The sequence below is a fragment of the Scyliorhinus canicula genome, chromosome 15 (assembly GCF_902713615.1).
Source record: "Scyliorhinus canicula chromosome 15, sScyCan1.1, whole genome shotgun sequence".
NCBI classification, from domain to species: domain Eukaryota; kingdom Metazoa; phylum Chordata; class Chondrichthyes; order Carcharhiniformes; family Scyliorhinidae; genus Scyliorhinus; species Scyliorhinus canicula.
Window position 1 is genome coordinate 10,836,720 of NC_052160.1, and position 27,092 is coordinate 10,863,811.

At 46.9% G+C, this 27,092-nt stretch overlaps 2 protein-coding genes across 2 annotated transcripts in view; one reads left to right on the plus strand and one right to left on the minus strand.

The window, feature by feature from the left end:
* nubp1 (nucleotide binding protein 1 (MinD homolog, E. coli)) overlaps window positions 1-27,092 on the minus strand; it is a 64,364-nt gene that overhangs the window by 15,085 nt on the left and 22,187 nt on the right. Inside the window, exon 4 of the mRNA XM_038820574.1 lies at window positions 7,055-7,123. Within this exon, the coding sequence (XP_038676502.1) occupies window positions 7,055-7,123 (69 nt within the window). The remainder of the gene's footprint in view (window positions 1-7,054; window positions 7,124-27,092) is intronic.
* Window positions 23,334-27,092, plus strand: part of LOC119978736 (tektin-3-like) — a 104,555-nt gene continuing 100,796 nt past the window's right edge. Inside the window, exon 1 of the mRNA XM_038820568.1 lies at window positions 23,334-23,412. Within this exon, the coding sequence (XP_038676496.1) occupies window positions 23,349-23,412 (64 nt within the window). The 5' untranslated portion in view covers window positions 23,334-23,348. The remainder of the gene's footprint in view (window positions 23,413-27,092) is intronic.

Here is a 27,092-nt window from a genome sequence, read left to right on the forward strand (position 1 = left end):
TACAGTGCAGAAGGAGGCCATTCGGCCCATCGAGGCTGCACTGACCCTCCGGAAGAGCACCCTATCCAGGCTCAATCCCCGCAACCCCATGCATTGGCCATGGTCAATCCACCTAACCTGCACATCTTTGGACTGTGGGAGGAAACCGGAGCACCCAGAGGATGCCCACGCAGTCACGGGGAGAAAGTACAAACTCCACACAGGCAGTCACCCAAGGCCGGAATCGAACCCGAGTCCCTGGATGTGAGGCAGCAGTGCTAATCACAGTGCCAGTCGCTCCATACAGCTTTCTAGATTTTGTTGCAATGTTCTCTGCTCTTTCCAGGTCTCCATTTACACCTAAGAGTATGTATGGTCAATTAGACTTGGCTCCATGCTCTCTGCCAACGATGACCTTGAGCTGACCCCCCCCAACAGTGCAAGGGGCGGGCAGCAGACTGGTCCACTCACTTCTCAGGACTGCACATCATCGGGTAACCAGGATTCCCACACCGGAACAGATTGCGTGGGATCCACCAACTAAGTAAGCCGAGATCTCAAATACTATTTCAGGCCAGGGGACCACGTAAACTACAGGAGACGTTCACAACAAGCCAACCAGAACTCAGAAACTGGGACAGCAAATCAACTGAAGTTACTGAAGTAGCTGAAAGATTCTGGCATCGACTGATCGATCAGTCTAGACAGAGCAGCTCTGCCATGTAACTTCACAAAACATAACGGGCAGCACGGTAGCATGGTGGTTGGCATAAATGCTTCACAGCTCCAGGGTTCCAGGTTCGATTCCCAGCTGGGTCACTGTCTGTGCGGAGTCTGCACATCCTCCCCGTGTGTGCGTGGGTTTCCTCCGGGTGCTCCGGTTTCCTCCCACAGTCCAAAGATGTGCGGGTTAGGTGGATTGGCCATGCTAAATTGCCCGTAGTGTCCTAAAAAAGGTAAGGTTAAAGGGGGGTTGGGTTACAGGTGTAGGGTGGATATGTGGGTTTGAGTAGGGTGATCATTGCTCGGCACAACATTGAGGGCCAAAGGGCCTGTTCTGTGCTGTACTGTTCTATGTTCTATAACTTGGCATCAAAAATGAGACCTTGCAGCACAGAGATATCGCAGCGAAGGCTCACAGGTATATTTAATGTACAAGTCCGGCTACTCAAGTGTCATGTTGAAAGTAAATGGGTGGGATGGACCTTTAAGGATAAGACACATTCTGATCTGAAGTTTACTCTGCTCTATGGGGCAATATTCAGTAAACAGGATGCTAGGTTATGTTGCCTCATTCATCCAGTTCAAGTGCCCAGGAGTTATGCTGAAGCTAAACACTCCTGTGATCAGGAAAACATAGATACTCTGCCCAGCTCTGGTCACAGCACAGGGAAGCATCCTTGCTATATTGGAGACCCATGAGTGACTTTAAAGACAGAGATAGACAGGTTCTTGATTAATCAGGGGATCGGGGTTATGGGGAGAAGGCAGGAGAATGGGGATGAGAAAAATATCAGCCATGATTGAATGGCAGAGCAGACTTGATGGGCTCTTTAAAGACAGAGATAGACAGGTTCTTGATTAATCAGGGGATCGGGGTTATGGGGAGAAGGCAGGAGAATGGGGATGAGAAAAATATCAGCCATGATTGAATGGCAGAGCAGACTTGATGGGCTGAGTGGCCTAATTCTGCTCCTGGTCTTATGATGAGGTCCATTTCTGCAAACATTGTTTGCAGAAAAAAAGGGCAGCACGGTAGCATTGTGGATAACACAATCGCTTCACAGCTCCAGGGTCCCAGGTTCGATTCCGGCTTGGGTCACTGTCTGTGCAGAGTCTGCACATCCTCCCCGTGTCTGCGTGGGTTTCATCCGGGTGCTCCGGTTTCCTCCCACAGTCCAAAGATGTGCAGGTTAGGTGGATTGGCCATGATAAATTCCCCTTAGTGTCCAAAATTGCCCTTAGTGTTGGGTGGGGTTACTGGGTTATGGGGATAGGGTGGAGGTGTTAACCTTGGGTAGGGTGCTCTTTCCAAGAGCCGGTGCAGACTTGATGGGCCAAATGGCCTCCTTCTGCACTGTAAATTCTATGATAATCTATGATAATCTCCAGCTTTGAAACTTCGAGAAATGACTCAATAGAGGCCTATGCAGTACTGAACAAGATACAGAAAGTAGATGGCGTCTCATCCTTAAAGATCCAGACAAATACTTTCAACGCACACAAGGCACAAGTTAAGAATTGTTAAATCAAAGTGCCAGAGAGCAATTGTTTACATAGCAAGTGATCAAACAGAAGTAAAAAGGTGGCTGAATGCAGTATACTGGACATATCAACGACCCAGCTAACCGCTGTTTTGGGGCGACGTGTTGGCACTTTGAGAGAATGAGATCTAATGGGCCACTGGACTTTCTTTATCCAAACCAACCTCATGCCACAAGGATTACCTCCAGCTGCACTATGTACTTTTTTTTAATACCGTAATTTTATCTTTTTTTTTCCTGCCTTCAAATATATAAAATTAGTTTGACCACAAACCACTCCTTGTCTTGGGGCTTGTGCAGTCAATCAGCTTGCAACCTAATCCACTAAATTAGAGTTTAACCAATTTAAATATCTACTCCATTTCAGACATCTAACTACAAATTCAAAACAACATTTTCACAACAAACTATTCTTTCTACTATAGCAGAACCATTAAAAAAATACCATTAATTATACACTCCTGATGCTTATTAGTAAATAGTTTTCTGTAGGAAAGGAGAAACCAGAAATAGTAGAAATATTACAAAATGTGGTCATAAAATATGAGTGGAGTTAGTTACGGAATTAAACCTCCAAACATTCTGTGAAGCCTTAGCCCATCCATCCATCCTGCATTTCTGATCTGCTGCAGTACAATCGGTGGGCAGCAGATGGCGATGCCAAGCTGTCAATACCTTCCACTGCTACCAGAAGCAGTAAGGATCGACAGTTCAATGCCAAATTATTGACAATTCGCTCCAATTAACCTATTCTTTCAGAACTGAAAGAAACAATGTCTTGCAAACACCCAATTAAAAGTACTTTTTGAGGTGTTGGAGGGTTGTGCACAGGGAACTCCCACAGTAAGAATGTAATAATGTTGACCAGATAATCTGTTTTAATGATGTTGATTTAGAGATAACTATTGCCCAGATAAATGGGACACGTACGATCAAGAGTTTTCTGGGCAGGGTGCTACAGTAGTCACTATGACACAACCAGGAACCTGCACAGGAATAAAGGGCCCTGCGTGCAGAGCCAGGAAATGTGATATTAACGGTCAAACTATACCCGTTCGGACATTCCAATACACTGTAAATTCTACACTGTAAACTCTAGAATGTTTAAAGTGTCTTCTGTAAATGTTATTCTGATGCTAACCAAATTCATGAAAATAATCTTTGTAAAAGCAGACAAAATGTGTGGCACAGAGACACACGTGTGGCCTGGCTGCCTTTTAGTAAGAATCCAATGGCCAATCTACACGACCTGGACACTCAATAAGATAGAACAGTACAGCACAGAACAGGCCCTTCGGCCCTTGATGTTGTGCCGAGCAATGATCACCTTACTGAAGCCAACGTATCCACCCTATACCAGTAACCCCCCCCCCCAATTAACCTTATTTTTTAGGACACTAAGGGCAATTTATTACAGCCAATCCACCTAACCCGCACATCTTTGGACTGTGGGAGGAAACCGGAGCACCCGGAGGAAACCCACGCACACACGGGGAGGACGTGCAGACTCCGCACAGACAGTGACCCAGCCGGGAACTGAACCTGGGACCCTGGAGCTGTGAAGCATTTATGCTAACCACCATGCTACCGTGCTGCCCACTAACCAAAGGAATTTCTGACATTGCAACAGTGACAATATTTCAGAAGTATTTGCTGGGCTGTAACGCTCTCTGGGAAGCTCAGAGATCCTGCACAGTCCTGTATAAATATGCCATATCGATGCAAGTCTTATTTTCTTTCCCGTCAGAGGACTCTCTGGCAGTTCCAGCCCACCTCATGCTAGCTCTGGTTTGAGGTACAATGATGACAAAATTTGCATTGGGGGGGGGGCTTCCCCAGAGGAAATAAATCATTCCAATCAAACCACTCATTTTCCATTTCCCCACCCAGCTCAGTGCACTCAAAGGCTTTTTTACATTAGGGCAGGAACATGCACACAGAAAATAAAAAATAGAAATGGGACTTGGGAGTTTAACGCGGTCAACCATATTCAATATTATTGATACTGCAGTAACCAGCTGTTTAGAAGAAAAAATGTTCATAATTACATTCCCTTTTTAAAAAAAATAATTTTTATTGAGATTTTTGAAAACTGTATAACAGACCAATAATAATAATAACAATAACAATAATAAACACCCCCCCGGCACCCATAGCAACACATATAACGAACCCCCCCCACCCCCCCCAAACTCAATAAACAACAAAATAAATTAACAATAAATTAAATTAACATAAACAATGCCCCCCTGAAACTCTTCCCCCCCCCCGGGTTGCTGCTGCTGCTGATCTAGTTCCCTATCGTTGAGCCAGAAAGTCAAGGAAAGGCTGCCACCGCCTAAAGACCCCTTGTACCGACCCCCTCAGGGCGAATTTGACCCTCTCCAGCTTAATGAAACCCGCCGTGTCATTGATCCAGGTCACCACGCTTCGGGGTCTCGCATCTTTCCATTGCAACAAGATCCTCCGCCGGGCTACTAGGGACGCAAAGGCCAAAACAGCGGCCTCTTTCGCCTCCTGCACTCCCGGCTCCACCCCAACCCCAAATATCACGAGTCCCCAGCCTGGCTTGACCCTGGACCCTACCACCCTCGACACCGTCCTCACCACCCCCTGCCAGAATTCCCCCAGTGCCGGGCATGCCCAAAACATATAGGCATGGTTCGCTGGGCTCCCCGAACACCTAATACACCTGTCCTCACTCCCAAAAAACCTGCTCATCCTCGTCCCGGACATATGAGCCCTGTGCAGTACCTTGAACTGGATGAGGCTAAGCCTCGCACATAAAGAGGAGGAGTTCACCCTCTCCAGGGCGTCCGCCCATGTCCCCTCCTCAATCTGCTCCCCCAGCTCCACTTCCCACTTATCCTTCAGCTCCTCTACCGACGCCTCCTCCACCTCCTGCATCACCTGGCAGATGTCAGACACCTTCCCATCCCCGACCCACACCCCCGAAAGCACCCTATCCCTTACCCCCCGCGGGGGCATCGAAGGGAACCCCTCCACCTGCTGCCTAGCAAACGCCTTGACCTGAAGGTACCTGAACATATTCCCTGGGGGGGGGGGGGGGAGCGCAAACTTCTCCTCCAGCTCACCCAGGCTCACAAACCTCCCGTCAATGAACAGGTCTCCCAACTTCCTTATGCCCGCCCTGTGCCACCCCAGGAACCCGCCATCCATGTTCCCTGGGACAAACCGGTGGTTCCCCCGCAGCAGGGCCTCCACCAAGCCCCACACTTCCCCCCTGTGTCGCCTCCACTGCCCCCAAATCTTGAGGGTAGCCGCCACCACCGGGCTCGTAGTGTACCTCGTTGGAGGGAGCGGCAACGGCGCCATTACCAGTGCCTTCAGGCTCGTGCCTCCACAGGACGCCATCTCCATCCGTTTCCATGCTGCCCCCTCCCCATCCATTACCCACTTGCGTATCATCGAGACATTAGCTGCCCAATAGTACCCAGAGAGGTTGGGCAGCGCCAGTCCCCCTCTATCCCTGCCCCGTTCCAAAAAGACCCTCCTCACCCTCAGAGTCCCGTGCGCCCAAACAAATCCCATGATGCTGCTATTAACCCTCCTAAAAAAGGCCCTCGGAATGAAAATGGGGAGGCACTGAAACAAAAACAAAAACCTCGGCAGCACCGTCATTTTAACGGACTGTACTCTACCCGCCAACGACAGCGGCAGCATGTCCCACGTTTTAAACTCCTCCTCCATCTGCTCCACCAACCTAGTAAAATTAAGCTTGTGCAGAGTCCCCCAGCTCCTAGCCACCTCATAATTACATTCCCATTTAATTGTTAATTACCTAGTTACCAGAACGGTATCACAGTGGTTATGTTACTGGGCTAGAGAACCCACCATGGCAGCCGGGAATTTAGATTCAGTTAATTAAACAAATGTGTCTATAATGATGGGAACGGTGGTTATCATAGAATTTACAGTGCAGAAGGAGGCCATTCAGCCCATCGAGTCTGCACTGGCCCTTACACCCTACTTAAGCCTACACCTCCACCCTATCCCCATAACACAGTAACTCCACCTATCCTTTTTGGACACCAAGGGCAACTGATCATGGCCAATCCACCTAACCAGCACATCTTTGGACTGTGGGAGGAAACCGGAGCACCCGGAGGAAACTCAGAGGGAGATTGTGCAGACTCCACACAGACAGTCACCCGAGGCCGGAATTGAACCTGAATCCCTGGAGCTGCGAGGCAGCAGTGCTAACCACTGTGCCACCATAGAGATCGAGGCAGACAAGAGGGAACGATCCTTAAATGGTGACTGTGAAACTACCAGATTGTCATTAAAGCCCATCTGGTTTACCAATGTTCCGGAGGGAAGGAAATCTGCTGTCTTTAGCCCAGTCTGGCCTATATGTGACTCCAGACCCACAAGAAGGCAGTTGGCCCTGAACTGGCCTCTGAAATAGCCCAGCAAGCCTCTCAGTTGTCAGAATCATGGCTCACCACCCCCTATCGCAAGGGTAATAAATACAGCCTTTGCCAGTGGAGTTCACATGCTGTAAGTGAAAATAAAATTAGCATGCACTAACCTCATGTTACAACTAGAATTTTGCACAGCTGTCCCTTTGAAACAACGCACAGTAAAGCCCCAGTATTCACCACTGCGCAATTTCATTCTTTTTAAATATTTTTATTCGGTTTTTAAAATTTTCTTCATTAAACAAAACAATGTGAAACGACAACAGGACAACCCCCCCCCCCCCCCCCCCCCCCCCCCCCACTCTACCAACCAACAGCCCAGTAACTGAAACATTAACTCCCCATCCCGACGAGCAACTTCACTCTTACCTGTTCACCTTCCACCCCCATTATTCTTGGAATGGACGGACCACACATGTCAACATCCAGCAGGGCAACCTGTTATCAGAGAAATATAAAGAATGAGGAATATGCATTTGCCAAAAGGAATTACTTCAACATGGATCTAAAACAATAGAACATGGATGCCATGCAAGATCTCCCACTTAGGTTCTCACGTGAAACATTCCTCCCCCCCACTTTGTTCCTTTCTGGAGCAGTGTCCGTGCACTAAGCCACAGCACAGGATATCTATGAGTGTGCGCACTCCACTTTGTAACAACAATTAAATGCAAATAAAGTCGGTTTTATTAAAAAAATGCAAATAAAAAACCTACCAATGCCGGAAACAAAAGTACAATTGTTGGAAATACTCAGCAGATCGATCTGCGTCAGTGGAGAGAACAGCAGAGCTTATTTTGTAGATATGGACCTATCATTATTCAAACAGGGAGTGCCACGGGGAACTGCTGGGCCGTCATGCATGCATTTTGAGCAGGTAGGACACAGGGGTCAGATAGATGGTATGGGATTTGTACGTTCTCACCGTGTCTGCATGGGTTTCCTCCGGGTGCTCCGGTTTCCTCCCACAGTCTAAAGATGTGCAGGTTAGGTGAATTGGCCATGCTAAATTGTCCCTTAGTGTCCAAAGGTTGGGTGGGGGTAAGGGGATAGGGTGGGGGTAAGGGGATAGGGTGGGGTTAAGGGGATAGGGCTGGGTCGTGGGCCTAGGTAGGGGGCTCTTTCAGAGGGTTGGTACAGACCCGATGGGCCAAATGGCCTCCTTCAGCACTGAAGGATTCTATGATTGTACCAGACAACAGAACAGCGGAAAAGCCAAGAACTTGTGCCTCTGGCTGGTAATCTAGAAGTTACACCATCAGGGAACACTCCTGAAAACTTGGAAAATGCAAACATAAGCAACTTTTCATAGATTTGATCTCTTCCCCCCCCCAAACTAAGCCATTATTTAGTTAGATGAAGCAACACCATTAATGATATTAACCAACCAGGGGCTGGTTAGCTCACTGGGCTAAATCGCTGGCTTTTAAAGCAGACCAAGCAGGCTAGCAGCACGGTTCAATTCCCGTACCAGCCTCCCCAGACAGGCGCCGGAATGTGGCGACTAGGGGCTTTTCATAGTGACTTCATTGAAGCCTCACTCGTGACAATAAACGATTTTCATTTCATTTCGTTTTCATGATATCAGTGAACTTTATGGGACTGTGAAAGATGTTAGAAAACCTATCCTTCTGCTCAAAAGTCTTCAAATCTGTATCACAGCCTAACAGTACAGCAGATGGTGCTGGCTACATCAGGACAACACCGCACATTCGACTTGAAGCAGGAATTCAGAGACCAGAATCAGGAGCTGGTTTGTTTTCATTCAGAACATCGTACAGCCAAACTAGGCATCAATCACCAGTTTACAACATAATCCTCTGTGAACATAAACATCTTTTTTCAAAGCTGTATAGATACGTGCCAGGAAGCCGATCTCTTTAAAGAGGAAAATCCCTAGAACGGCCCCGCAATGGTGAAGTTCAATCACAGGAAGTGAGTGCCTCTGGATGGGCCCGCGTTTACTGCCCGTCCCCAAACTTCCCTTAATCGAGTGGCTCGCAAGACCATTTCAAAGGGCTGTTTGAGGTGGGTTTGGAGTCACATGTAGGCCAGACCAGGTAAAGACGGAAGATTTCCTTCCCTAAAGGACATCAGTGAACCAGATGGGTTTTTTCCCCAACAACCCGGAGGTTTCGCGGTTACCATTACTGACGGAGAGCTTTTTATTCCACACTTATATAATTAATTGGATTTAAGTTCCCCAGCTGCTGTGGTGGGATTTGAACTCGTGCCTCTGCATTATCAGTCCAATAACGTGAACACTGTGCTATTGTTCCCCTTATTGGACGTCCATAGGATCCTGACAGTGCAGAAGGAGGCCATTTGGCCCATCAAGTTTGCACCAATCCTCTGAGAGATCTTCTAACCTAGCCCACTCCCTGCCGGTCCCCTAAACCCACCTAAACTGGCACATCTTTGCATTGTGGGAGGAATCCAGAGCACCCAAGATACGTGGAGAACGTACAAACTCCACACAGTCACCCAAGGTCGGAACAAACCCAAGTCCCTGGCGCTGTGAGGCAGCAGTGCTAACCACTGTGGCACCATGCCATCCACAATTTTAAGATGACTAGAAATGCTTTGCTGTACAGGCCATTTATGTCTACTAACTTCCTGGATTCCCACTAATCACAGCACTAGAACCTCAGGGATGAAGAATAGGAATCGTCGGTGCATATTCCCAAAATTAAGTTCCATGTTGATACACCAGGTAAAAGCATACACTTCCCTCCCAAACCCAATAGGCAGCGGACTCCCAAATCTCGCAGTTTAATAACAGGTAACAACTATGGAACACTACAGCTGTGAACGTCACTGCACAGAAAGCTCCCAGGTGTGTTGAGGGCAGTGGTTGAGATTTAAAAGTTAGCCATGGGCTGGAAAAAGGGACTAGGGGTTAGTAAATCGGCCTGGGCTCCTGATCCTATTCACTGACTAGTGGTTGGGGCAGACACTACGCACATACACACTAAGAGCAGAACAGGTGGGGCTCATTGTTGAGGATCAGACAAATGGATTAAGCACTCGGAGTTAAGCAAACAGGAGAAAGGCTCACAAAGTTTTATGTAACGTGGTGAAGTTCAGCCTGCCCAATATTTTGGTTTCAGATGTTTCCATTGCACATCTGTTAATGTTTATGCTTTCCTGGCTAATGCTTCAATCCAGAAGAGCTTCATGTGTTTAATAGGACCCCTCTTTCCTACACTGCATTTGTTGGAATAAAAATCACTAATGCACAGAATGTGCAAATTGCTTACAAGAGGAGGTATGTCAAATCCAACTGCAGCTTAATCCTATTTACATGACCCAGAGAAAGGCAGAACAAATTCATTAAGGGTGTGGCACAAGTGTTTGAGACAATGAAAGACATTTGACTTTGAAAAAAATCTATGCCAATTTAGAAGGGGAGGAAAACTTTACAGACGACACTTTCGAAAGGAATACTTCCCTATTCCACGCTTCAATGATTCATCACTTTACTAAAATTGTAATCATTAGGAGAAAGCTTCTATACCAGCTGCACACACACACTTTGAGGACTGGTCAAGTGACAGTGATATCATTCGATGACAAAGCCACAAGCAACATCAGTAAATGCTGAGAAATTCACGGGGCTGGATTCTCCGCCATCGGGAAGTTCCGTTTTGCCGGCAGCCCGGGGTTTTCCCAACAGCGTGGGGCTGCCCCACAATGGGAAACCCCATTAACCGGCCGGCGTAACAGAGAATCCCGCCGGTGGGCTGAGGCAGAAATGTGGCACGGCGGAGAATCCTCCTGATGGTCTGTTCCTTTCCTGCTTACTCTCAGCAAGTTGGCAGGCATCAACCAGCACACGGAGTACTGGGCTGAAATAAATGTTCTTCAAATTGCACAAATATGTTTCTCCCTTACAAATTTATTATTTTTGGTATTGGGTGACCAATGGTGGGCTTATTAAGGGTCCTTTATCGTATGGATATGGACTGCAATGCCAAATAAATTTTTAATCTGAAAGTTCCTTCCCTCCAGTTGTCAGGCACCTACCCACAAACCCTAGACATAGTGAATTCCTGGGCAACACACCCCGGCCACGGGCCCACACTCCCCGGCCACGGGCCCACACTCCCCGGCCACGGGCCCACACTCCCCGGCCACGGGCCCACACTCCCCGGCCACGGGCCCACACTCCCCGGCCACGGGCCCACACTCCCCGGCCACGGGCCCACACTCCCCGGCCACGGGCCCACACTCCCCGGCCACGGGCCCACACTCCCCGGCCACGGGCCCACACTCCCCGGCCACGGGCCCACACTCCCCGGCCACGGGCCCACACTCCCCGGCCACGGGCCCACACTCCCCGGCCACGGGCAACACTCCCCGGCCACGGGCCCACACTCCCCGGCCACGGGCCCACACTCCCCGGCCACGGGCAACACTCCCCGGCCACGGGCAACACTCCCCGGCCACGGGCAACACTCCCCGGCCACGGGCAACACTCCCCGGCCACGGGCAACACTCCCCGGCCACGGGCAACACTCCCCGGCCACGGGCAACACTCCCCGGCCACGGGCAACACTCCCCGGCCACGGGCAACACTCCCCGGCCACGGGCAACACTCCCCGGCCACGGGCAACACTCCCCGGCCACGGGCAACACTCCCCGGCCACGGGCAACACTCCCCGGCCACGGGCAACACTCCCCGGCCACGGGCAACACTCCCCGGCCACGGGCAACACTCCCCGGCCACGGGCAACACTCCCCGGCCACGGGCAACACTCCCCGGCCACGGGCAACACTCCCCGGCCACGGGCAACACTCCCCGGCCACGGGCAACACTCCCCGGCCATGGGACCAATCAGAATTGAGCTTGAAATTGGACACTTTGCTCAGAGGCTCCTTAGGCAACACCTTCCAAACCCACGTCCGCTACTGGCTAAAAGGGCAAGAGCAGCAGATACCTGGGAACCCCACCACCTGGAGGCTCCCCTGCAAGTCACTCACCATCCTGAATTGGAAATATATCACCGTTCCTTCACTGTCGCTGGATCAAAATTCTGGAACTCTCTCCCTAACAGCACTGTGGGTGTACCTACACATCGTGGATTGCAGCAGTTCAAAGCGGCAGCTCACCAACACCTTCGGAAGGGCAATTAGGGATGGACAATAAATACTGGCCCAGCCAGTGACGCCCACATCCCATAAGTTAAGTTTTAAAAAGGCGCCATGCAGCACAGTGGCACAGTGGTTAGCACAGCTGCCTCATGGCACCGAGGTCGCAGGTTCGATCGCGGCTCTGGGTCACTGTCCGTGTAGAGTTTGCACATTCTCCCCGTGTCTTCGTGGGTTTCGCCCCCACAACCCAAAGATGTGCAGAGTAGGTGGATTGACCACAATAAATTTCCCTTTAATTGGTAAAAATGAATTGGGTACTCTAAATTTATTTTTTAAAAAGGTACCGTGAGAATCGTCAAGATGGAACATATAAAATGTACAGGGGTGAAGAACACTCACCCAGCTGCTCCAACGTCTGATCTGCAGAGTGAGGGACATTTTGTACAAACGCATTTCAGAACCTACTGCATGAGAGCGGAGGCGGAGGATAAATGGCAGGGCTGGCAAACTTATCCCTTCATTGCAGCAATGACTACACGTCAAAATTAATTCATTTTGATGTAAAGTATTGGATTGCCCCCAAGTCACACAAGGCATTATATCAATGTAAGTTCCATCTTTCTTTCACTACAGGTATTAATATGCTTCTAAATTCCTGCTATCAACTAGTTATAGCTGAGAGCTTCAAGGTACAATGCAGGGGTTAACCGATTGGGAGCTCCAACAGAATAACTCTTTGTGTTGATCATCAGGTGCCACTGGTACCTCAGCCCATCTTCCTGGTTGGAGGCTTTACGTGGTCAAAACTCGTGTTCTAAGAGCCGGTTCACATGGTCCGTGCTACCCACTGTATCCCTCATAAAAACATCCATCAGACCACACAATAGACCTCCTGTGCGAGTGCCTCCATGCAATGCTTTTTGAAACATAAAGCTACATTTCCTCTTCAGGCAACTACCGGCTTGCTTTTTGGGTGGGAACAGAACCTGGAGGTTTAGCTCCTTTCAACACAAGTACAATCCCGCAATGGACTGGATGCTTCTCCCAGAAAGCCACCCCATCATTTTACTCAAATCTGTAGCAATCACAGAAGAAGCTTGGCCAGTGAAGGATGAGAAACGTTGGGTGTCAAATCCAAGTCAGCACTTGTGCAAATACATGCTTGGGCAGGTACCCGCTGTATTTCATTTAGATAAATATAAATCTAAAAAAGTTCTGAATATGTATGGGGCTTCCTGTCGCTTTGATTAATTTCTGAATCACTATTAAAACAAAGTCAATCCTTAGGGCAAGTTTGAAGAAAGAGTTTTTTGGCAATAAGCTGACACGCCAAACATCCATTCAATGCGTCAAGTCAAATTTGTTTAGGTAGAAGAGCAGCTTTTCAAACAAATAATTTCAGCCATCACTGTTTCACCTGTTTCAAACTTTAAGAGGCGACAGAATTGAGAGAGACCCTCCGGGAGAAATCGGTTCACTTTTCCAGATATCAAAGCAAAAAAACTAAATAATAAATTTAAAAATGAATGATTGCAGCTACAGTGCGATATCAGAACTTGGACTCAGAATCACCAGCAGTTAAAATACCAGGCGGAAACTAGCACCTCAAGATCCATTTGCCAGTGTCGTTATTTTCTGCCTTTATTTCCCTTCATGATACTTGAATACGAGGCTCTGACTTTTAACATTTCAAACCTGCAGGAGTTTTACTTAAAAGGGCATTTAACCTTCTCAGGAGAAGCCGTCCTCTGTTTATAAACAACAAACCAGAGACCAATCCCTCTTTTTAAACGCTAAACTAGATGTACAACTCCGACAAGGGTTTGACGAGCAGAAAGGAACGTTCACTGCTTACAGCCAACAAGGTATCGATAATGACCAAATACAAACTGGTGACATGACTATCGATAACTATTAGTATTCTGTCAATGTATTTAATTTGCTAAGCACATCATACAGCAAAGAAACAGGTCTTTACGTCTAACCAGTCCATACTGCTATTTATGATCCCATTCTCCCTCGATTAGCATAACCACTAAGTTCCTCACGTGTTTATCCAGCTCTGCCTTAACTGTATCTGCCTCAGCCACTCCCTGTGGTAGCAACCTCCGCGTTCCCATCACTCCCCAGATAAAGAATTTTCTTCTGAATTCCCTGTTGCGTTTCTTCTTGACTATCTTACATTGACGGTCTCTAGTTTTCCTCTCCCCCCACATGTGGAAACCATCTCAAACTTATCATTGTAAAGATGACTATTTGATCACCCCTCAGCTTTCTCTTTTCGAGAAGAAAGTTACCCAGTCCGTTCATCCTTTCCTGGTACGAATAACCTTTTAGTCCTGGTACCAGCAAAATCAACTTTGGGCGAGCAGAGAGGCCAGAGGCGCGGGTTCAATTCCTGTACCGGCTGAGGTTATTCATGGGGACCCCACCTTCTCCACCTCACCCCTTGCCCGAGGTGTGATGATCATCAGATTAAATCATCACCAGTCAGCTCTCCCCCTCAAAAGGTAAAAGCAGCCTATGGTCATCTGGGATTATGATGACTTTACTTGCTTGCTTCATTTGGGTGTCGTGCCTAGTTAGAAAAATCACATTTGTAGTGCCCACCTCTACCTCAAGGTGGAGCAGCCGAAGTTCAGGGGAGTGATTCTCCGAGCCCCGTGCCGGGCTCCGATGGGGTTTGGCCCGCGATCGGGGCCCACCAATTGGCGGGCCGGCCTCTTCCCCCACCCCCCCCCCCCCCCCCCCCTCCGGGCCCGCGGCTGGACCCTGAACACCGACGCCATGTTGAGTCGGGGCCGGCACGCTAAAGAAGTCCCCACGCATGTGCAGGCTGACGTGGCCCAACTGCGCATGTGCTGGTTGGCGCGGCACCCATTTTGCGCCAGGAAGAGAGGCTGGAGTGGTGCGAACCACTCCAGCGCCGTGCTGGCCCCCTGCGGGAGACAGAATAGGTCGTACCCGGGCCCGGTTTGCGCCGTCGTGAAACGCGACAACGCGAACACTTGTGCTCTATTTGGGAGAATCGCCCCCTAGAAATCTACACCTTCTCCACACCTTCCCGACAGCATCACAAATTCACTACAATACATTGTCCCGACATAAGCAAAATAACTGGAAATCCACTTAACATCGAACATCCCAAAAAGTCCGTTCCCGAGGATGATATTTGTTTGTGTTTTTGTGCATGCTTTAATATCCTTCGCATGTAGGGATATGACTAAAGAGCATCATTAAAATAGCAATTGGAAATAAGTCAGGACATACATACTAGCGAGGCCTTGGCACTTACTTTTATAACAAAAACATAATTTTACCATTTTTATCAGGATATGATAATAAATTTGCATTCATAGATTTCATAGAATTTACAGTGCAGAAGGAGGCCATTCGGCCCATCGAGTCTGCACTGGCTCTTGGAAAGAGCACCCGACCCAAGCCCACACCTCCACCCTATCCCTATAACCCAGTAATCCCACCCAACATTTAGGGAAATTTTGGACACCAAGTGCAATTTATCATGGCCAATCCACCTAACCTGCACATCTTTGGACTGTGGGAGGCAACCGGAGCACCCGGAGGAAACCCACGCACACACGGGGAGAAAGTGCCGCACAGACAGTGACCCAAGCCAGGAATCGAACCCGGGACCCTGGAACTGTGAAGCAATTATGATAACCATTATGCTACCGTGTTGCCCATTCCATCAATAAACATGCTTTGCTTCGACAACAGTCGCCTGTTATCTCTCTAGTCTTCAAACAAACCAATACATGGAGCAATCATACTGGAGTTTGAACTGGTTTTGATCTAGTACAAGACCTGCGTTGGACCAAAGATAACAATCTAAAAATATTCAGACTAATTTGTAAGCATGTGTCCTGTGCATTTTAAACTCTGAATTATGTGAAGAAAATCCCGGAACTGTATTATTTCCCCTCGAGCTTTCCGCCTGTGGGACAAGAACATTAATCTTCTTCACACTTTCAGCTTTAATGTAGGCATTATTGCAGCCCTCATAAAGGTTAGCATTCATGTCTATTTTAAAACCAAACCCAGAGGGCAGCACGGTGGCGCAGTGGTTAGCACTGCTGGGGACACGGGTTCGATCCCGGCCCCGAGTCACTGTCCCTGTGGGGTCTCCCAGTGTCTGCGTGGGTCTCACCCCCACATCCCAAAAGATGTACAGGATAGGTGGATTGGCCACGCTAGATTGCCCCTTAATTGGAAAAAGGAAAATTGGGTATTCTAAATTTATTTATTTTTAAAAATCAAATCTCATGATAGTTACAATTAAAATCGGTGTGATCCTTGTCTCTCTCATTTAAATTGGTCTGCAGTAGCTTGGTGTTCGGGCTCCACTGACTAGGCCCAGGATGAGTCGGTTCTTTGCAGGGGTGGAGGATGAAGTGCGAGCGCTGTGCAGGGGATCCAGCCAAACACGTGCATATATTCTGGTTGCCTCCTAAGCTTGTGGGTTTCTGGGTCTCCTTCTTTGTTGACGATTGTGAAAATTGAGCTGGAGCCCTTTCCCTTTGTGGCCATATTTGGGGTGTCAGACTCACTGGAGCTGCAGACGGGCAGGAGGGCCAATGTCAAGGTCTTGGTTTGCTGACTGCCCAGAGAAGAGTGCTGATGGGGTGGAGGTCAGCTTCTCTGCCCAGAGCCTCCGTGTGGCTGGGAGATCTGATGGAGTTCCTGTACCTTGTTAAAGTCAAGTACACCCCATGAGGGGAGCAATCGAGAGGTTTTACCCAAGGTGGCAGCCATTTATTGTGTATTACAAAGAGCTGGTCACCGTTAGTTGCTAAGGGGGGGGGGGGGGGGGGGGGGGGGGCTCTTAGCAACTAACTAAGTTGTTAACTAAGCAAGGGGGGTTAGATGTTTGGGAAGGGTGAGGCCAGGTTATAGGGGATGGTAGGTGGGAACGGGGGTTATGACTCTAGTTGTGTTGTTTTGGATTTTATATAAAATAGAAAAAAGTTGAATAAAAAAGTATAATTTTAAATTAGTTTGCAGTAAACAAAAGCACTTTACAGTGGTTTTGAAATTCCCAAATGCGCATGGTTTGGCGAATATCTCATAAATACTAATTTCACCTCAGTATGTCCATTATTACTCAACAATAACTGCCTTCAGCTTGTTTGAGTATCAAGTGAGAGGTTTGTGCCGCAGGCTGCAAGTGATGGTTTTGGTCTTCCTGAAGTTCAGTGGAGAATATTAGGACCCATTTAGGAATGGATATTGGAGTGGGTGGCTGTCTGCACAAGAGTTGGGCTAGAGGTAAAGGAGGGTAGAGCAGTGTATTGTCAATGTATGTTTGAGAACAAAGTTCATAATGCTGATGGTATTGCCAGGGATTGAGGATAGATCTTTGGAGGAGGGGTGAAGAGCCATTGTTTGGAGATGCTTTGGCTTTATTTGCATGAGTGAGATGGAAATCATACTAGGGCAGTCACACGGAAATGCACAACAGAGGTTTTCAAGGAGCATGCCAACTGTTGAGCATTGAAGAAAGAGTGAGAAGGAATAATGCACCACAGTTACTAACATACAAAACCGGAGCAGATAAGGAAGGCTGACACCCATCAGAGCCTTGGTAGCTCTAAATTTGCCGAGAGGCTCATGGGCAATACAGAATAACATTGGGCTTGGATTGGTGGACTTCCCTTTATAGTGGAGAATCAGTTTGCCAGACATCGAGAAGTGGTGGAGATTTAGAGCAGGTCAGACACGGATCTCCTGAATTGGTGTGAAGTTTCTGAACTTTCATTGGTAAAGGTGCAAAGCAGCCAGGCTTCTGGCGGGAAGCCGGAGGCAAAAGTGAGGTCATCGACCTAACATCGGGGCGTGAGCCTGCAAAGCCTTCAGTGAGGTGGGAAGGCACTGACCAGTGGCCATGAAGGGAGATGTGGGGCAACTCTCAACCTCCAGGTCAGGGCTGGGACAGGAAGATGGGCAACCAACCAACAAGAACACAGGCCAGGTAAGCAGCAGAAGAGGCCAGGCAGCCAGCGAGGAGCACTCGGGGTCATTGAGGTTCGCAGCCCGGCCACCTGAGCAAGAGATGAGCAGAGCTGCAGTCGGGAGGTACAGAAAGGCCAGGCAAGCAGCAGCACCGTGTCTCGGAGAGTCAGGGGGAGCATCGGCTACTGTGGGAGGGGGGGGGGGGGTGATTTGGCCAGAGCCAGAGGCCAGCCAGGCAGAGCGGAGAGTGAAAGGACTGAACAGCAACAAAACGGGCAGCAAGGCTGGAGAGAGAGCAGAGGCCAGTGAGCAACGCGGTCAGCGAGGCTCGACCCCGGCCACCCAAGCGAGAGGTGAGCGATGAGCAGAGCAACAGTCGGGAGGTGCGAAGGAGGCCACTGGAGGGCAGTGTGACTTGGGGCCCCTGCAAAGAGGGAGAGCTTGGGGCCCCCATAAGTACAAGTCCGCCTCTGATCCGTTCCATGTCCACCTTGTCAAGACCATTCAGGATCTTGTATACTTCAGTCAAATGACTCCTCACAGTGGAAACAAGCCCCATCTGTCCAACCTCATAAAACAACCTGCCCATTCCAGGTTCTGATCTAGTGAACCTCCTCTGAAACGCTCCCAACACATTTACATCCTTCTTTAAATAAGGAGACCACCATTGCACACAATATTCATACTGCACACATTCTATAGGGCGACATGGTAGCACAGTTGTTAGCACTGTTGCTTTACAGCACCGGGGACCCAGGTTCGATTCCCGGCTTGGGTCATTTGTCTGTGCGGAGACTGCATGTTCTCCCCGTGTGTCTGCGTGGGTTTCCGCTGGGTGCTCCGGTTTCCTCCCACAAATAATAATAATAATAATAATAATAATAATTGCTTATTGTCACAAGTAGGCTTCAATGAAGTTACTGTGAAAAGACCCTAGTCGCCACATTATGCCGCCTGTTCGGGGAGGCCGGTACGGGAATTGAACTCGCGCTGCTGGCATTGTTCTGCATTACAAGCCAGCTGTTTAGCCCACTGTGCTAAACCAGCCCTTAACCAGTCCCAAAAGACGTGCTGTTAGGTAATTTGGACATTCTGAATTCTCCCTCAGTGTACCCGAACAGGAACGTGGTGACTAGGGGATTTTCACGGTAACTTAGTTGCAGTGTTAATGCAAGCTACTTGTGACAATAAAGATTATTATATTATGTTCAAGATTTTGTCTCACTAATGGCCTGTATAACTGAAACATAATAACCTACATTTATGTTTGAATCATCTCATAATATAGGATAGCGTTCCACTAGACTTCTTAATTACATTCTATACCTGCAGACTAAACTTGTGGCTCATGCACAAGAACACCCAGTTCCCTCGCCACCTCAGAATTCTGCCGCATTTAATGGCAGCACGGTGGCGCAGTGAGCTAGTCCTGCTGCCTCACAGTACCAAGGTCCCAGGTTCGATCCCGGCTCTGGGTCACTGTCCGTGTGGAGTTTGCACATTCTCCCCGTGTTTGCGTGGGTTTCGCCCCCACAACCTAAAGATGTGCAGAGTAGGTGGATTGGCCACACTAAATTGCCCCTTAATTGGAAAAAATGAATTGGGTACTCTAAATTTATTTATTTATTTATTTTTTAAAATAAATTTAGAGTACCCAATTATTTTTCCAATTAAGGGGCAATTTAGTGTGGCCAATCCACCTACTCTGCACATTTTTGGGTTGTGGGGGCGAAACCCACGCAGACACGGGGAGAATGTGCAAACTCCACACGGACAGTGACCCAGAGCCGGGATCGAACCTGGGACCTCAGCGCCGTGAGGCGGTTGTGCTAACCACTAGGCCACCGTGCTGCCCGGGTACTCTAAATTTATTTAAAAAAAATATATGTCATGTATTTGGCTGGAGGAGCCTTGTAGCTAAGTGTAGGGCGGGTCTTGGCGGGGAAAGGAAAGTTAAATGAAAACATAAATGGGATAAGTGTTTTATACAGTATCTCTCTGAGAATATAAGACACGGCAAATAAGTTATGCTGATTTTTTTTTAAGTAGCTCTGGCTACGCCATAACTACAATATTGCATCTGTAGTGCTGGTCAGCACACATTTGGAAGGATGGGAACGCCCTTGAAGGGATGCAGAGGAGAGTCACCAGAATGGTTCCAGGGATTGGGTTTTTAGCTCCCAGGTTAGGTTGGAGAAGCTGAGGGTTTTCTCTTGGAAGCAAAGGAGGCCAAGGGAAGATTTGATAAAGGTTACAAGATTATGACACTTATAGATAGGGCAGACAAAGAAACATTGTTTACATCAGATGATTGTACAAAACTAGGGGAACACAGATTTAAGATTTTGGACAATACATAAAGCAGGAAAGTGAGGACGACGTTTCATACTCACCGTGTGGTAATGACTGTAACTCATTGCCCACAAGGGTGGTGTATAATTTCAAAAGGAAATTGGATGGGCACTTCCGAGGGTAGTATATTTGCAGGGCTACGGGTGTAGAATGGGAAAACAGGCCTGACTGGATTGCTCTACAGAGAGTTGGCACAGACTTGATGGGCCGAATGGCCTGCTTCTGCACCTTAGGTGACTCATACTATAAACTGACATGCCGTAGAACAGTGGGATTTACATGAATGAAATGAAAATTGCTTATTGTCACAAGTAGGCTTCAAATGAAGTTACTGTGAAAAGCCCCCAGTCGCGACTAGTTCGGGGAGGCTGGTACGGGAATTGAACCGTGCTGCAGACCTGTCTTGATCTGCTTTCAAAGCCAGCGATTTAGCTGTGTGCTAAACCAGCCCCTCTGTCATCGTCCTTAACAGTGATTATCCCACACAAACGCCCATGTTGTAACCTGACACCGCTTCACATAGTGCAGTACAAAACCAAGCATTATTCAAGATTACTGTGCCAAAACACAGACTTCCTCCTCAGAAAATATCAACGGTCATTTTGAGATGTGCATACTAGAGTTTGATAAAAATAACTTGCTTTGCTCAGAGTTACACACACACACTCACACACACACAAAGTAGCTGGTTTGAAACAGTTAGCATCCTGCTGCTTTTTCGTAAAGTGATCCCTTAAAAATCAGATGCCTTTGCTTAAACACATCCAGATATATTTAACATATGCATGATAATATGCAAGATAATTTCTATCATAAATGAGTGGGCCTAATAATTGCAATGTTGAATACCGATTGTTTTACCCCTTCTGATCTGTAACCTCCTCCAGCCCTACACACTGCACAATTTCTACACTCCTCCAATTCTAGTCTCCTGTGCAGCCCCCATCCTCAACACTTCCCCATTGGTCGTCCACGCCTTTAGCTGCTTCGACTCCAAGCTCTGGAACTACCTCCCAACGCCACTTTCTCCCTCTTCTGTTAAAGCTTTTTCTTTACCTATCCTAATATCACAGTTGTGGGTTGCAGATTCCACTTAAGCTCCATATGGCAAATCATTATGTTGGAATTCGATGTACATTTTGGTACCAAACAGGAACCGCATTGGTGTAGATTGCAGAATGTTTCAAGATGTTACGGCCTGTCCTTCACTGTGCTTGGTGTAACTTTGTGACATCTATGCCATGAAACAAGGAAAAAAGCAGCAGCTCCCTTGAGATGCCATAGGATGTACAAATATCAGCGTGGGTTTATTACTCGACATAGAGTTTCCACAGAAATAACTTCATTATTTTGTTGACCAACTAATTTTCTCCTCCGTCAAAGATAAACTTGAAAAACTAGTGCAGGGTGTCTTGAAATGGGCATTTTGACCAACCTAATTTCCAAGTATGAACAGGAGAGTGTCTCAGGCATCTGAATTTATTTCATAATTACTATCCAGCCTTCAGGAGAACAGCGACCACGGCACCACACAATCCTACCATGGCAATCTCTGCAAGACGTGCCAGATCATCGACATGGATACCACCATTACACGCGAGAACACCACCCACCAGGTACGCGGCACATACTCATGTGCCTTGGCCAACATTGTCCACCTCATACGCTGCAGGAAAGGATGTCCCGAGGCGTGGTACATTGGCAAGACCACTCCAACGCTGCAACAACGGATGAACGGACATAGCGTGACAATCAACAGGCAAGAACGTTCCCTTCCAGTCGGGGAACGCTTCAGCAGTCAAGGGCATTCAGCCTCTGATCTTCGGGTAAGCGTTTTCCAAGGCAGCCTTTAAGATGCACAATAACGCAGAATCTCTGAACAGAAACCGATAGCCAGGTTCCGCACACATGAGTACAGACTCAACCGGGTCCCTGGATTCTTGTTTCACTACATTTAACCCCACCATCTGGCCTGGGCTTGCAAAATCCTACCAACTGTCCTGGCTTGAGACAATTCACACCATCCGCATCGTCTGGACCTGTAAAGACATAATTACCTGCAAAGACTCGCATTCAAAGTATCATCTTGCACCATTGGCTTTGTCTATATATGCTGTGTTTGTGTAACCTACCTCTTCACTCACCTGATGAAGGAGCAGTGCTCCGAAAGCTCGTGATTCCAAATAAACCTGTTGGACTTTAACCTGGTGGAAGACTTCTTACTGTGCCCACCCAGCCCAACGCCGGCATCTCCACATCATATTTCCTAATTGGAAGGAGGTGTTTAGGGCAATCTCTAAAGTGGTGCACGTGAAACTGGACCCGGGCACTCAGGAGGCCATTTTCAGGGTGTCAGACCAGCTGAGGTTAGAAGCGGGCACGGAGGCAGATGTTGTAGCCTTCGCCTCGTTGATCGCCCGAAGTCGGATCCTGTTAGGCTGTCGATCAACCTCTCTACCCTGTGCCCTGGCGTGGCGGGGGGGGGGGGGGGGGGGGGGGGGGGGGGGACACCTGCTGGAATTCTTAATGCATGAAAAGGTCAAATTTGAACTGAGGGGAAAGAAGGAGGGGTTCTAAAATTCATGGGTGTTATTCATTATGCAAGTTCGAGAATTGGATTACATCAAACATTAGGGGGGTTGGGGGCTGGGAGGGTTGGATGGAGGGGGACGGTGTGTGTTAATGGTGACTATGGGCGATCCCTTTTTGTCATTTGTTTATGTTAACATGCGGGCTAATGTTTGGGGGTTTGGTGGGAGGATGGGATCATTGTTATTGATATGGGGATTGACATTACATTCGTTACTGATTATTGTTGGGTGTAAATTTGGGAGAAAATGTGAAAAAGGAGAATAAAAAATATTTTTAAATGAATTATGCGAATGTTTCTGATTAAGATTCAAACAAGCTTTGCAATGGCCTTTTTCCCCCCGGTAAACCTTTAATTAAATTAGTGTTTTTACAAGACAAATGACAAATTACATTAAACATCTGAACTGTTTGAACTTCTGGATATTATACACCGTCCCATCTGTCTTGCAGGTAGGGATATTGTCAACCTTACCAGTTATAAGCAAAATAAGCTGCATAATGGTACATATTTCAATATATAAATGTTTACATGAAATGATCACTGTCATCAAAAATATCCTGTACCTTTTTGAATTGCCATGTCTTTATATATTTTAGGGGATTCGGTTTACTGCATCTGGATAATGTTACAGCAATGACATTGTCACGATCCAGGATGAAGAACTGGACAATGTGCCGACTCAGTTCACACTCATACTGTCCCAACAACCTGATAAAAGGTATCTATGTAACTATGTACTCCATGCTGGTAAGTTGAATTGCCAAACAATAAGCACTCTTTTCTCATGCGGTACAAATTGTTACTCTCTTTGAAATTTTGCATTCTTGTCTCTGTCCTGATTAATGCAAGATGAAAAGCTTCGACAGCAATTTCAGATTCCTGCACCAATTATTTTGGTGCAACATAGATTTTCTTCTGCGTGTTTCACCTAATTTAGAAGCCACATAGATGAATTCCAACCAAAACCGGTAAAAATACTCAAAACCAGATTCCCAAAGCAATTCAATGTAAACAGTAACGGAAACCACTTGGTAAACACCACATCTTTTTTCCAGATAATGGGCTGTTGACTGTAGATTAACGAATGCACACTTGATGCAATGGAATTCTAAATGAAGCACTGAAACTGCAAAGTATTCTCAGTCACTCATTGTAACAAACAATTTAACCACACATTACAGATCTAACAAAGCACATACATTACATATCATCTTAACCAATTCCAAATTGCACTCAAGGGCAGCAAAATGTTCCGGGAGTCGAACCATCCGTGCGCCAATTATTTATTTCCAAATAGCTGTTTTAGCTTCAGAAAACTTAATTTACTCTCTCCATTAAGCACTACGTTCTTTCTTAATATTATCTTCCATCCATCCATTATAACCATTGCCCAGTGACACCAGCACACATTGCAAATCTTGTCCACATCAGGTAACTACTTAAACAGAAGTTCGAATGGGAAAACAGTATTAGTAAAGAAAACGGGAGGAAGCAAATCTATGCACGCATCCTTATTCTCACAGCAAGCGTGGAATACACTGCCTGAGGGTGTGGTGGAGGCAGGCTCAGTCATGGAACTGCAGAGGGAATTGGATTGTTATCTGAAAAGAATGTGCGGGGCAACGGGGAGAAGCTGGGAAACGGCACTAGCAAATTGCTCCTCTGGACAGTCGATGCAGACACAACAGGGCAAATTGCCTCCTTCTGTACTGTAACCATTCTTTGCTAATAATTAAACTGCCGTAAAACTAATCAAAACTTTGAAATAATGTTCCCCGATACCCTTTCAGAAGTGCAGATGGTGTATATTAGGACAAATCTTCTGTTCTTCATCATTGGATCACTTCCCTCTTCAAGATCTCCCTATGCAGAACTACTGAAAAGCCCAAATGTTACCATCTTTCATTTGTAGCTGACTTTGAAGGTCCCTATTGTGCGGAATGTATGTGGAAACATTACATTTAAGCAACGTTCCCATTTCATTTATGATCTGCTTCAAGAAATATCTTTAACTCCACGTGTTGAACTTTTTGGCAGGCACTGAACAATACTGAATTTAGGAAGCCTGCTTTGACAGAGCGATCCAGTTAGTCCCATTCCCCGCTCTTCCCTCATAACTCTTCCAAATGTTTCCTTTTTGAGTATTTTCTAATTCCCTTTTGAAAGTTGCTATTGACTCTGCTTCTGCCATCTTTTCAAGAAACGCAGCAGTCAGACACAAACTCAATTTCGACCGACTGATATTCAAAGCATCGCGTTCCAGAGGAGCCTGCTTACCAGCCCGGACAAGTCAACGGAGACAGGCAATCTACATGTTCAGGCAGCACGGCTGCCTGTTAGATTAACACAGATACGTAGAAAGTCAGCTTCTTAGCAATGGATATGAAGTGAATTCCTTCTATTTAAAAAACCTCCATGGAGAATATGTTAAACTAGAGCCACCTTAGGAAGGAAGTGAAGCAAGCTTTTGTTATGATCCCAGTTGATTTTACCACTGGATGGGAATATCCCAGAATGGAACCCTGGCTCAAAAGACTGTAACTTTTACCTTTTTTTTAAGAAAACGTGGATGAAGAGTCACAGGAATGCCAATAAACTTTTAACAACAACAAACAATAATTAAATATGGACAGTTTGACTATAATACCTCTTCACTCCCACTCATCGTCACAAATGTACACAGAATTAAATGATAACAGGTTACAAAATACATCTTATGCTATAATCTTCTCAGACAGGACACAGTCCCTGTTACCCAACAGGCCGTGGTCAGACGCACCCCACTCTGAAACCAATTAGCAGCTGCCACTCAGTCGAACCTCTGTGGATTTCTCCTCAATTTCCCCCAGACAATTGTCACGAAAGTGTCTCCAAATCCCACTCTCAAAAAGTCACGCTTCAGAATCTTCTTACAAAATATTTTCCCTCAGCTGTTTTCAGCAAAGATCCACTTCCAGGTTTTACACCTCTCCTTTCCATATTCCATTGTCTTGAATAGACACAAGCTTTCACAGTCTCTCAGGTACTCAATCCCCAACAGAATACTATTGTTTCAAAAACTGGAAATGAAGACACCACATCACCAAATGAAGGACTACTTCAGACATCTGACCTTTTTCTAGCTTTGCTCTTCTCAGTTCTCTCCCTAACTTCAATGAACAGTACTCTGCTTTATTTCCAGTTTGTGTTTTGCTTTTTATTCAATCCTCATGGAAACCTCTTGTTTCGTGACCTAGTTTCTGAAACTAGCCTTCTTGTCCATTACCCCATTGTATGGCTTTCCTGCTTCTAGCAGAGCAGAGAGCTATTTACTCTCTAGCTACCTAGCTCCAACTGCTACGAATTCAGTTAAAAACAATCACAAGGTCTGTCTTTCCTGAAGTGGCTCCTGGTTGCTAAGCAACATTTCATTCTTTCACAAGCTCGTGTTTGCTTTACATGTTGTAAACTCTCTCAATGCACAATGCAGACACAATTTAAACTGAAACCAAAAACCCATATGCAAACACCTTTGTTTAACATGAATCTAACTAGCGTTTTAACCCTTCATAGAAATGTGTCTTGCAGATAATAATTAGAATCATGAAACATGTAGGCAAAGACTGCTGTCAGATAAGACTCCAGCCTAGGCTGTATTTATATTAACAAAATCATATTGTGGAACTGAGTAGCTACGTAGTGATCATAAGATATAGGAGTAGTATTAGGCCATTCAACCCATCAAGTCTGCTCCACCATTCGATCATGGCTGATATGTTTCTCATCCCCATTCTCCTGCCTTATCTCTGTAACCCTGATACCCTTATTAATCAAGAACCTATCTATCTTTGTCTTATAGACACTCAGTGATTGCCTTCTGCGGTAGAGTTCCACAGATTCACCACCCTCTGGCTGAAAAGATTCCTCCTCATCTCTATTTTAAAGGATCGTCCCTTCAATCAGAGGCGGTGTTCTCAGGTTCCAGTCTTCCCTACTAGTGGAAACATCCATACTCTATCCAGGCCTCTCAGTATTCTGTAAGTTTCAATGAGATTCCCTCCTCAACCCTCTAAACTCCATCGAGTACAGGCCCAGAGTACTCAACCATTCCTCATATGACAAGCCCTTCATTCTCGGAATCATTCTTGTGAACCTCCTCTGGACCCCCTCCAAAGCCAGCACATCCTTCCTTGGATACAAGGCCCAGTACTGTTCAGAATATTCCAAATGGGGCCTGACCAGAGCCTTTTACAGCCTCAGCAGTACATCCCTGCTCTTGTATTCTGGCCCTCTTGACGTGAATGCCAACATTGCATTTGCCTTGTTAACTGTCAACTGAACCTGCATATTAACTTTAAGTGAATCTTGAACTAGGACTCCCAAGTCCTTTGTGCTTCAGGTTTCCGAAGCCTTTTCCCA